We start from the raw sequence: 12,089 nt of genomic DNA, 5'->3' as shown, positions 1-12,089 counted from the left end.
CGACCTTGAAAGGGCCAAACAAAGGAAACAATGCCTTCATTCAATAATACGCAGAACAAGTGGGTGTGAAAAAGAATGGTGTGAGAAGCGAGCACCAGGGTGTTTGTTATATCCCCCTCTCTAAAACGGGGTAGCGGTAGCGGAAACTAGTACCAAGCAGGAAACAAACTTGTAAAGCAGTAGCGACGTATGTATGGTTTATTATAAACCAGTTCATTGGCTATCCTGTCGTTGGCCCTTGCGACAACGGTCACTTGTGATTGACTGATTGGTGTTTCTATCCGTCAAATATATATTAGAATCGCGGGTTTTTCGTACCGGTAACATTTATTTATTTTCACCAACAATAATGAATGCCCTAAAAGCAAACAACGTGTTTCCTTCGCGCACGCGAAGGTGGCAACAGCTTGTTCAAGGTAGCGAAAAGAGCAGAGAGCTCACAAGACGTTGATATCTTTACGTGAAAATCAAGGCCGTACTCTAGATCGTTCATCTAGATTGCTCACTTCTGCTCCTGATCAAATTGTATTATTGCAGCTTTTGACTGCTTGTCGATGTGGTGGAAAGCGCTGGAAGCAGACGTGACGAAAGGAACTTATAGACTGGAACATCTGTCACTGGGGGCTGCTACTTTGACACGCGTTCAAAAGACCCGCAGTGAAAAATTCCTGGCAGCAACGATGTACCCATACTAAAACACAATGAGGCACTGCTTTCTCTGTGTTTTGTCGTGCATAAGCCAGAGAGTCACCAAAAGGGACTGGTCGGCAATACGGCTGCAGTTCTACGAAATCGGCCTCTCATTGGCTCACAGTAATGTGCTAGTTTTTGCACTGCCTCACACCTACGTAGGATACAGAACAAAAGGTTGAAGGTGCTTTCTGGCATTGGCTGGAGTCCGCGGACTTGAGACTTGCAGCCGCCGTGCAAACTGCCTGCTAAGTGACCGATGTAGAGCGTTGCGGGGCACCATTAAGGATGAAATTTTGAGAAGCAAAAGCAAACAAAGAACTTTTGGCAGTGCAACACTGGAACCGACCGCTGCTCTCGCCGCTCACGCCCGTTTATCTTTCTTTTCTTCTTTGTCTGTTATTCGTTTATGCTCATTTGGTTACGCCAAGAGTGTTTATTGTGGAGTGTGGCTTCGTCCCTCAACGTCTTTAACTTCGCAGGTCGTTCGTGAGCGCAGGTCCACACGAACAGGTCTGCATCAAGTACTCGGACATCAACAACGCGCTGCGAGAGGCCAAGTCAAGGCTAAGTGAGCGAGATCTCGTTTTTTTTTTTCTTCTTCCGCGCGAACGACGCCTTGACTTCAACGCCTATTCCACGCTTACTTCTCTTCTCTTCTCTTTTCTTTCCTTGCATTTTTCGGTCGTTTTCTTTTCCTTCTCTTTCCTTCCTTGGTCCAAGTATGTTGCGCCGAGCTTTACGTTCAGCCCCTTTTTTCCATAGTCGCCCGCCTTCCGGGGCTTTAACCTTTTGTCGCGGGTGAAAAAGACCGTGAGTGCGAGTCAATAATTCTTTAGGTCTTCAAGGAGTTTGACGCGATGTCAAGTTGACGTCAATGATGGGGTCGCACCGCCCTTAAAGAAAGAGAGGGTGCAAGTGCAGCGGTTTCCCGTGGTTTATCTGACGTGGCTATTGTGTCTGTTCTATTGTGTGTCACGTGCTTAGAAAGTGACAGTTCAATTTACAAAAAGAAACGCACCAAAGGACAAACTCTAAATAGGAAACCTTGGGCTTAGCCTACATTTGTGAGCGCGAATGGCAGGCAGGCGTGCAAGACAGTATATGTGCAACAGAAGTTGTCTACCCCCTGAGCATTCGTGTCAAAGTTAATAGGTTAGTCTTGTGGCGACTGCTGACGTAAGCCGTGCTAGAAGGCAATCTCAGTAGTGACGCGGCTAGCGGGAAAAGACGAGGAGCGGAATAGCCGTGGCTGAAGTTTCCTGGTTGGGGCTTCAGAAGTATTACATGACCAGAGTTTAGATCTTAAAGCTGAAGCTGTCTCTTGGTACTAAAGTATGTTTGGTTTATGGTAAATTTGTAAGTTGGTAGCAGTGTGGCAAAATGTAATGAATTAAAAGCAACAAGACCTCTTATCTCGCAGAAAGATCATCAAAGCTACAAAGTGGGCTAAATAGCACAAATAACGGCGAAGTAAGTGGGAATAACTGTGCACGGGTATATTGCTCCTATAAGGATCTCGAGGCGAGGTTGTGTAGAAAATTGAAGTGATGCCTAAGCACATAGCCTGGGATTCATAGTTGCTGCAGTCAGGACTTTGTTTGCGTCCCACTCGGTTGAGGCTTCACCTTCATACTACTAGGTAGCGCTTCATCCTCTAATACTTATGAACCACATCAGTTATTTGGAACCTTCAGTTTCGCACGTACCTCCTATATTGCCCTTATGCAAGTCTCGGCCTCAGCTTACACGTATCTCGGAGGTGATCTTTTCAGAAACTATGTAAGAATTATACCACAGTTACGCAATCTTCGTCACTACAGCAGCATTATTTCGCCAGACGGCCCCGAAGTAAAACCGTAGATGGGACGAAGCAGCGATAATCTGTTTATATTTCTCAAGTAGACACTTTTACGAACGTTATGGTACACACTTACGCGACAAACTTCGATCCCGTCAGTATAAAAAGCAAAATTTTTTCGTAAGGTTATCTTAACGAGTCAGTGCCTCGACACATCACACATTAAGTATTTTTTATATTCGCTTTGTATCGCGAACAGGTGCACCGCGTGCTTTCATGGAGTGTGACGTTGAAGGGTGCAGTGCGAACGACACCGCGTACCTACGGGCTGGAACCGGAAATGGCTTCTCAGAAGAACACTCAATCTAAAGAAGCATCTAATTAGCACGTCCATCAGAATGAGGATGAAGGTCACTGGTTTCTGTCTTCAATTGCGTAATGAACCTAATTCGACTAAAAAATACGTTAAAATTGATTCACTTGCAACAACGATGAATTATTTATAAAGCCCGTTTACACAGAATATTAGCAAATTTAATGATATTTTTTGAAGCTGATATAACATTAGCCACAAGGTCAGATATTGCAACTGTGCATTTATTGTTCGCGCCGCTACGGAAGTTATTACTTTTTCAGAAAAGTTGCCTTCGAAGGTCGTGCTTAGCGCATTTTCCTTTGTTGGCAACGGCAGAGCTCCGGATAAAGGGCTGTGGGCTTCACTTGTACAATCAGGAACGCTGTTATAAAGTACTTGTCTCTCTCTGCTATAGAGAGAAACGCATTGTATTCATGCCACCCTTCCTAGCTGGATAATGTACGCCACTGTGTTGTTGACAGTCGTTACAAAGAAGTTTGCCAAAAGGAAACATAAGAAAAACACTCTTTGCGCGCAAGACGGTGGCCTGTTCGAGCCAGTTGCTATTTTTAGTGTTCGTTCGCAGTTTTGTTGCATTCGCTTGGCTTTCTTTCTCCTACTAAGTTTCCGGGCGTTCCTAACCGTTGTAGCACGAAAAGGACCAGATAATTTGTCCTCGCAAGGGGAAAATGAGGATAACAGCGGGGCCTTGCGAGTTGCAAAATGGGCGCTAAATGATGTCATTTCCATACTAGCCTCTCTTTTGTTGCTTTTACTTATGCATGTCCGCGAACAAGGAAAAAAAATGTAGCTGGTTTCCTCGAGTAGGGGTTTATAGGGGGCGTAGTTATTGTATACGCAGCCCAACGCTGTACAATATAATTTTATTCAAATAAAACAAGGAATATGAGGCAACTTAGTTGACAGAAGAAGTCTGTAGAAATAAATCGATGTAAAAACAAAACAAAATATTGAGAATTGCGACACTTCTGCAGAATAAATGAACCAAACAGGCGAATACTGCGGTGCTTGTGACAATGTCACTTCCCGATGATGCACCGCCTAAGCCGATATGTCTTAGTCGAGCACTTCACTTAAATGGGCAAATTATTTGCTGTATCTTTAATAGTTGTACACGCACTGAATAAGTTAGAAAACTTTGAGTTCATAAATAATATTTACGTCATTCGAAAAAAGTACAAACACTTGAGGCAGCATAGGTAGCGCTGGTGTGTGAAAAAACACAATTGCTTCTTATACTTTTCAGATTATATACACCCATATGCGGCTAACGACCCCCTGCCAGAGCCCAAGGACATTGCGCCTACAGCCGAACTTACGCTGCTTGTCACCAAAATCTTGGCAACACAGTAAGTTTCTTGTTATTATTATAACATCGCAAGCTGTAAACCGTGTTACACTGTTTGAGTGCAGTAATAGTAACCTTTATTAAGATAGGGAGTGGGGAAAGGGGTCAAAGAGCGATGGGTGGCTGCTTCAGTCCAAGGCTCCACTGGTCTTGGTCGCCCGCGCATGTACACGAAACGTGGGAAAGGGTCGGCCTACCTACACACCACGGGTATCTAGCTTGATATTGTGTAGGATAGGGTGCATGAAGTTTTAAGAGATGCGGATCGCAGTTTCTTCCGGACTTGGTCTTTCTAAGAGCAGTAATAATCTTCTCTTTACTCGCATTCAGCTACACTTACTCACGGAGTGCTCATGAATATAGAGAGTTAAAGAACGTGTCTGGGGTAAAGTTCGTAAGCATTCTAATCTGCTTAATTGTCAGCCTATTTGGTAACACCTGCGACCATGTTTGCGTAAATATGATAGCTCCGCAGCAGTGCCAAGAGATACAGAACAAGTACCTCAGATTACAGTAATTTACGTCTATAGCCAGCGAATATTGGTTGCATGGAATGCACGTCAAACAACTTCACTTGGCTTCCCCACAGACCATCTTTGACTACAAAAGCTTTGCACTCTTTTTTCTTTGTGTGTGTCTGTGTGTGTGTGCGTGCGTGTGCGTGTTTTATTGGCCTAAGGGGTTTCACGTCCTGAAGCAACAATAAGATATAACAAACGCTGTAGTAGGGCTCCGAATTATTTTTGCCATCTGGAGAATTTCAGCGATGAGTATACGAACGTTTGTATTGCATTTTGACTGCGATGCAGCTGCGCCGGTTGGAAATCGAACCTATGACCTTGTGCTCAGCAGAAGAACTCCACAGCCATTGAGCTATTGTGGCTAATGTTTTCTTGCCCCTCTTCGTTAGTAACCTTGAGCGCTTCATTGATAAAAAAATTACGGCTGCGGGCCTTCTTCATCGACTCACTTAATGCGTACTAAGTCCACACACTGCACGTTTCGTCCTCACACAAAGAGTGCCCATGTGTTATGACTAGGTGCATTGTGCCACTAGGCTACACGGCAAAGCTTTTTTCGCGCTATTGGTAAGAATTATATTTGAAGATTCTCTGATAGTGTCGTTTTTATATCTTTTGCATGTGTTTGGGGTCGGTATATTGTTTGCTAGGTTCTTGCCAAGTTCTGTACATAATTGCAAGTGGACAGCGCTCAGCGATTAGTCTGGATTTGGTGTTTCTTTTCACGCACAGTAAAATAACGAACATTACTGCCATTCCTGCCATTCAAAGAGCGTCTGCCGACACTGCCGCAGGTTCCGCATGACGCACGACGAGATTATGAATGGCCTGCCGCTGATCGACACATCAAAAACGGAGCTCTACGACCTATGCCCGGCCCACGTCAAGCCCGTGCCCTGCACCGTGGAGCGGTACCGAAGCATGGATGGCCGCTGCAACAACATCAAACATCCGTCCTGGGGAGTCACTAACACTCCCTTCGTGCGCTTTCTGCCGCCCCTTTACAGCGACGGTGAGCCAGCCACTCCCGCGACCTCCGTGTCAGTCTTGTTCAAGACGCTTGTTGAGGAGACCACCCAAGCTGCAGATAACCACTGTGGCTCCTCTGTCGCTTCCCATAGTGTATAATTGCAACACACAGCGCAAAATGTATAGAAGTCAGCGGTCTACCATTGCATCTTATTGAAGTTATTTCCTTCGGCATACCGCCGGTTTTTTTTTATTGTTAGTTCAAACATAATTTATTGTTAGTTGAAACATAATCAAGGCTTGCGTGTGACAAATAACGTTGTCCCGCCTGTTGTTCAAACGTATTTATTGTTACAAGTTCTCCTCTCTTGACTATTGTCATAAGGGGTTCACCAGGCTGGCGTAATCCTGGCTCCTTGGAGTTGGGTCGTGAGGACCGCCGCAACAAAGTGTGCAAGGCGTGTATCTAGTATCCGCCTGGTCAGATGCATTTACGCAAGAGACGAATGTTAGCTGCACAAAAATCTAAATGTCTTGCTAGGTAAATACAATTTTTCACTGATTAAAATTTTCCGTTATTTACTTTAGTACACGTGTGCTTTTCAAATTGATGCCGACCAGAGGCAGAGTCGTATTTTTATAGCGCTTATGACTAGCACCACTTCCGAAATATCTGGCCTTATTAAAGTGTGCAGCGAAACACATTCACATTCCAGCTAAGAATATGCGAAAACCTGCGTCAGGCAGTTCGCGATGATCTTAACTGTAACGCAAGCACATTTTTTTTAGTAGATTGTGTCGACAGGTGTCTCGAAAAGCTCACATGACTTCACTACTGAGAGTTTTCAATTTAGCAGTTCGAACATGTACCATGGAGTGAGCAATAAGAAAATGAATAAGAGTATGTTTACTCAACCAGCTGGATAATGCGATTTCTCGCACAGTTTAATATCCGCCTATTCAGGTAATGAACCTGAACATGTTGAATTACGCTATATGTTTCATGCGATTTTAAAAAAAAGTTCTTCCGCATGTCTTTTGTTGTCGTTTTTGTCAGCAACGCCGTGCGCTGTGAACAATGGTTATCCCGGAGCTTTAAACAACTGTGTTGTACATAGCCACATGCAAAATAAATGTAAGGATAACGCACATTTAGTTTATTGTCGACGGAACACCACATACACAAGCTGATCCACCTGTAGGATGTGAAATGTGTGCATGAGAGTCCGAAGGATTCCGGATGCGTTGAACCACTCATGTGCTCGATAACATACGCTTAACATTAAACGAAACATTATATGAATGACCCGCTGTTTAGCTGTATTAGCCCATCCATATTGTTCTGGTTCCACTAACAGAACATACCTAAGCGAAAGCGTTTCACTATCTGCATCATAGGACAGTTGCCTCGAGCTGAGACGGTTCAATGAAGAGTATTCCCGGAGGTCACTTCCAGGGACCGAAGTTTCTTCTCTCGATGTCACATTGCAGAATGCAATAAAATGTTCATGCTTTATGTCACATAATTTAAGGACGCATAAAGTAATGTGCCTTGAAGAGAGAGATGCAAATGAAAGGAAGGCAGGGAGGTTAACCAGACTTAAAACGTCCGGTTTGCTACCCTGCACTGGGGGAAGGGAAAGGGGAAATAAAGACGGAAAGAAGAGCGTGACAAAAATGAAAGCATGAGAAAAAAAATATGAGAAGAGACGAAATGGGGTCATTAGAGTCTTTCTAATAGGCCACTGTCACGTAGAAAAGTCAACAGAGCCTTGACCGACTTTTGCTGCGACGACAGTTCACGTCGGCATTCCAAAACTGACTGTTCTGAAAGTGGCCTGTCGTCAAGGCGCGCCAACGCGGTCGCTAGTAACAGCCGGTGCGCGCTGTATCGAGGACAGTGGCAAAGCACGTGTTCGATAGTCTCTTCGCCGCCGCAGTGTCTGCAAGCCGCGCTGTCATCCATACCGACTCGGAAGGCGAAGGATCTTGTATAGGCGACACCAAGCCACAGTCGGCAAAGTACTGCTGTTTCGAGTCGAGAGAGTCCAGGCGGTGGTCGAAGTCGAAGGGATGGGTCCAGTCGGTGTAGACGTGTATGCTTTAGGCTGGGTGTGTTCCATAAAGTTTTGATGGCTTCATTTGCAAGCACACGAATTTTCGTTGCAGCGTCTGTTCTTGAGAATGGAATGGAGTCTTGTAAGCCCTCCTCGTGTGCAGATCGTGCTGCTGCGCCGGCAAGTTCTTTGCCCATTATGCCACAGTGGCTTGGAATCCACTGCAACGTGATGTCGTGTCCTTGCTCGACGAGGTGGTGAAGCAGCAGTCTGATTTCCATAACTAGTTGTTCGTGGGGTCCTCGGCGTAGGGCAGAAACCAAACAATGAAGAGCAGCCAGTGAGTGTGAACACGCTCCATTTCCTGGGTAGTTCTTCAGAAATTACACGAAGTGCACAACGAATAGCAGCAAGCTCCGCGGCAGTCGATGTAGTCTGGTGAGATAGTCGAATCTTAATTGTGGAAGGTTTTGCAGGAAAGATCACCGATCCTGCAGACCCATTCACCGTGGTTGAAGCGTCAGTATAAAGATGATGATGCTCGTTGTAAGTCTCATACAGCAAGAGCAGTGAAAGCTGCTTGAGTGCTGGAGACGAGAGTTGGGCCTTTGTTCGTATTCCTGGTACCATTAGTCGAACATTTGCTCTAGCCAAGCACCATGGTGGAAACGGAACTTTCGCTGGAGCTGTATAACCTGATGGAAGGTATGGACGATAAGGCAGGACTGTTTCGCAAAAGGAAGCACGTGGTCGATCCTCTGGCAGTGAGGCTAGATGATGGGCAGGGGCTCGAGCAAGGTGTCTTACGTGTGCTCTGAGCGCTTCCATGACTATATGGGTCTTGGCTGGGAAATCGTGTGCAATGGCAATTGTTTCAGCCGTTGACGAACACCGCGGCAATCCAAGACACACTCTAAGTGCCTGGGCTTGGACGCTTTCGAGTGTGCGGAAATTACTTCTGCAGGTGTTGGTCAGCACAGGCAAGCTGTATCGCAAGTACCCAAGAAAGAGCGTCCTGTACAGCTGCATCATTGCATGTACTGAAGTACCCCAGACATTTCCTCCAAGAAACTTAAACACATTAGAGATATCTGTCAGGCGCTTCTTTAGGTAGGCCACATGAGGACTCCAGCAGAGGTCACGATCAATTATTACGCCTAAGAATCGGTGCGTCCTGACATAAGGTATGCTTTGACCGTCGATAGAGACATCGTATGATCTCATTGGCTTTCGGCTAAACGCGACCAATGCGCATTTTTCTGGCGAGATCTTGAGGCCTTGTTCATTTAAGTGTGCCGATGTTGACATGGCAGCTTTTTGAAGCCTGGCGCGTACTTGCGGCCGTGTCACACCAGATGCCCAGACGCAGATGTCATCGGCATACATTGATATTTTAACTGTGCTCGGAAGTCGTTCCACGAGACCAATGAGTACAAGGTTGAAAAGTGTGGGACTCAAGACACCGCCTTGTGGAACTCCATGGTGCGTATAGTATTGCGAGGTTGGGCCAGCTTCAGTGTTAAGAAAGAGAGACCGCCTATGTAAATAACTGCGAGTCCAACGATATAATGGACCGCCTAGGCCCACCGATTCCAATGCTTCAAGTATGGCGTCATGAAGAACGTTGTCGTAGGCTCCCTTTATGCCTAAGAACATTGCGACAGATAACCTCTTACACGTCTTTTGGTGTTGAACATAGGTTACCAGATCGATAACGTTGTCGATAGAACATCGGTGACGTCGAAAACCAGCCATGGCGTCCGGATAGATTTCGTAGTGTTCAAGGTACCACTCAAGTCTGGCGAGGATCATTCGCTCCATTACATTCCCAACGCAACTTGCCAGCGCAATTGGTCGGTATGAAGTAATCTCTAAGGGAGACTTGCCAGGCTTAAGAAGCGGTACCAGGCGGCTGATCTTCCAATCTTGGGGAACGTTGCCCTCCTGCCACGACTCGTTATAGATATTAAGGAGTGTTCTTCGTGCCCGTTCACCAAGGTGACATAGCATGCGGTAAGATATGCCATCCGGACCAGGCGACGACGACCGGTTACATAGGGCGAGCGCCGCGTCAAGCTCTTGTGTCGTGAAAAGCAGATCCATGCGTGAATCTCGTGAATCTGGAATACGGTTCAATGTAAGCGAACCTGTACGAGTTGGCTGGCCCGCAACCATAGCACAGAAGTCTTCCGCCACATCAATGTCTTGTCGGCGCTGGAATAGTGCTAGGGCCTTAAACGGGAAACGCTGTTCCGGAACAGAACGTAGACCACGCACAGTTCTCCATATTTGAGATAGCGGTTTGCGGGGATCTAGCGACGCACAAAATTTCGACCCCCTCTGAGCCTCTAGTTTGTCCATGCGGCGTTGTATCTTCTTTTGCATTCGCCTGGCTGTTCTTAGATCCTGAATTGACTTAGTGCGTCGATATCTTCTTTCGGCACGACGGCGAATCGCACGAAGCCGCTCCAATTCCAGGTCGAATTCAGAATACCTTGGAGAACACGTGAGTGTGCGCGTGGCTGTCTGTGCCGTTTCCTTGATAGCTTGTTGAAGTCCACAAGAGAGGCCTTTGTGACAAGCGTCCTCAATGTGGGATTTAAAGACAGTCCAATCTATTCTTCGTATCGTGGTGGACGTATACGTGTTAGATGTGCCTTGAAAACGGACAGTGTACCTTATGACCTCAGTAGCTTCGGGACTTCTGACAGGAATCCTGGCTTTTAGGGCAGTTAGCGGCAAAGTCATTATGCTCCGCTTACCTTAACCCCACTTTACATGAGCGAAACTAAGCGACAATGCCTGGACAAAAAACTTATCTGTACCTGCGAAATTATCATTTACGATTCTATGGGTCAACATTCTATTCTCTTGAGCTGTCACAATTTCAAGTGTACGCACAATGCCATAGCTCAGGCCCACAAATGGCAATTTAGCCAAAGGAACATTCCGTAAGCGCTGACCTAGCCTTGCCTAAAGAAAATCGCTCTTCTCCCAAATAATTTATTAATTTGAAATGACTGAAGAACAGATTGCAAGCGTGAAACCCTTCTAACATGCAGCCGCTTTCATGCGTCTACAACGGATCAAACGAAACCGGTATCAGCGGTGACATATTAGAGATCAAAGAAGGTAACCGCGATGTTCTCATTTCTCTAGTAAGCTTGTTTTTTGTTTAGCGTAAATGAAAGTGACAGTGGCGACCAAGTCGTGTTTGTTTTCTGTCAGAAATGTGGATCACGCTAATCAAAGCATTAATTAACGTGACATCCGTGTCACGATCTAGGGCGAGTCCGATGCCAAAGCCAAGGCACGGTCTGCTTGTTAGAGGAAAAGCCTTAGATATCACAAGGTCCTGTGCCAACGGTTCATTGACATGCCTGCAAAAATAAACGTATTCGTCAGTGATTGCTAATAAGCACACTTTAGCAGTAAACGAAATTTACCATTCATTAGGTTCTTGTACATAACAGCGTAATTTTTTTCTCAGCTGTACTGGATACAAGGACACAGCTATGACAACTTGAATGCCATCGAAGATAGCAAAGCACACTACGGCACGAATAACGTGCATTACTCTTGTGCCAGACTCATATACCAAGTTCCTAGCCTCCCCAAAAACGCACTCTCTGACGCGACACACATGTCCTTATTCCCCATTGTCCCCGTATCCTCCCCCGCAACTTCAGAAGGGTGGATGAAATCTCTCTGAGGATAATAGTGGCTTTCTGAGAAAGCCTATAAACGTTCGACTTTACGGTTTTGCTTCAGCCATGTCAACATAACTCCAAAGGCAATTTACAATGTCACCGTTTTATACTACAGAATTATGACACAAATGTTCTAGCATTCACGCTTATGTTTGGCGCAGGTGTACAGGGACCCCGGTTGGCGGCAAATGGTGGGCAACTGCCCAAGGCTCGTGCCATCAGCAGCTTCATTCATCGTGATTTCGACCACCCAAACAGGCAGCTATCGATCCTCGTCATGTCCTGGGGACAGTTCATCGACCACGACCTCACACTTGCAGCGCCGCCAAGAGGTGAGTGAGGGCTTGTACTCGGCGCAACCGGGCGATGCCCCAAAAGTCGGAGGGGCAAATGAATGAAAGAAAAATCTTTCACGTAATTTGTGCAAGGATTGTCTTGAATTTTATGCAGCTCTTGTTCACAGCAATTCTATTTCAAGTTGGAGTGATGCGTTAGCGAAATCCTACTAGCTCCAGCCAAGCTCTATTAACCTAAGTGCTATGAAACTTGTCTGTGGGACAAAATTTAGGGACATGGAAAAGCATCAAGACCGCAACCACCGCAAAAAGAAAAAAAAA

The 12,089-nt window shown here is 45.8% G+C and overlaps 1 protein-coding gene across 3 annotated transcripts in view; it reads left to right on the top strand.

Moving 5' to 3' along the window:
* The window catches only part of LOC135898757 (salivary peroxidase/catechol oxidase-like), a 133,794-nt gene that overhangs the window by 78,097 nt on the left and 43,608 nt on the right, over window positions 1-12,089 (top strand). For all 3 annotated transcript variants that reach the window (XM_065427890.1, XM_065427891.2, XM_065427892.2), the window contains exons 3-6: window positions 1,173-1,261; window positions 4,114-4,216; window positions 5,531-5,748; window positions 11,634-11,804. In XM_065427890.1, coding sequence (XP_065283962.1) covers window positions 1,173-1,261; window positions 4,114-4,216; window positions 5,531-5,748; window positions 11,634-11,804 — 581 coding nt within the window. The remainder of the gene's footprint in view (window positions 1-1,172; window positions 1,262-4,113; window positions 4,217-5,530; window positions 5,749-11,633; window positions 11,805-12,089) is intronic.

The sequence above is a fragment of the Dermacentor albipictus genome, chromosome 3 (genome assembly GCF_038994185.2).
Source record: "Dermacentor albipictus isolate Rhodes 1998 colony chromosome 3, USDA_Dalb.pri_finalv2, whole genome shotgun sequence".
Taxonomy (NCBI): Eukaryota; Metazoa; Arthropoda; class Arachnida; order Ixodida; family Ixodidae; genus Dermacentor; species Dermacentor albipictus.
This window is presented reverse-complemented; position numbering and strand designations above follow the sequence as displayed.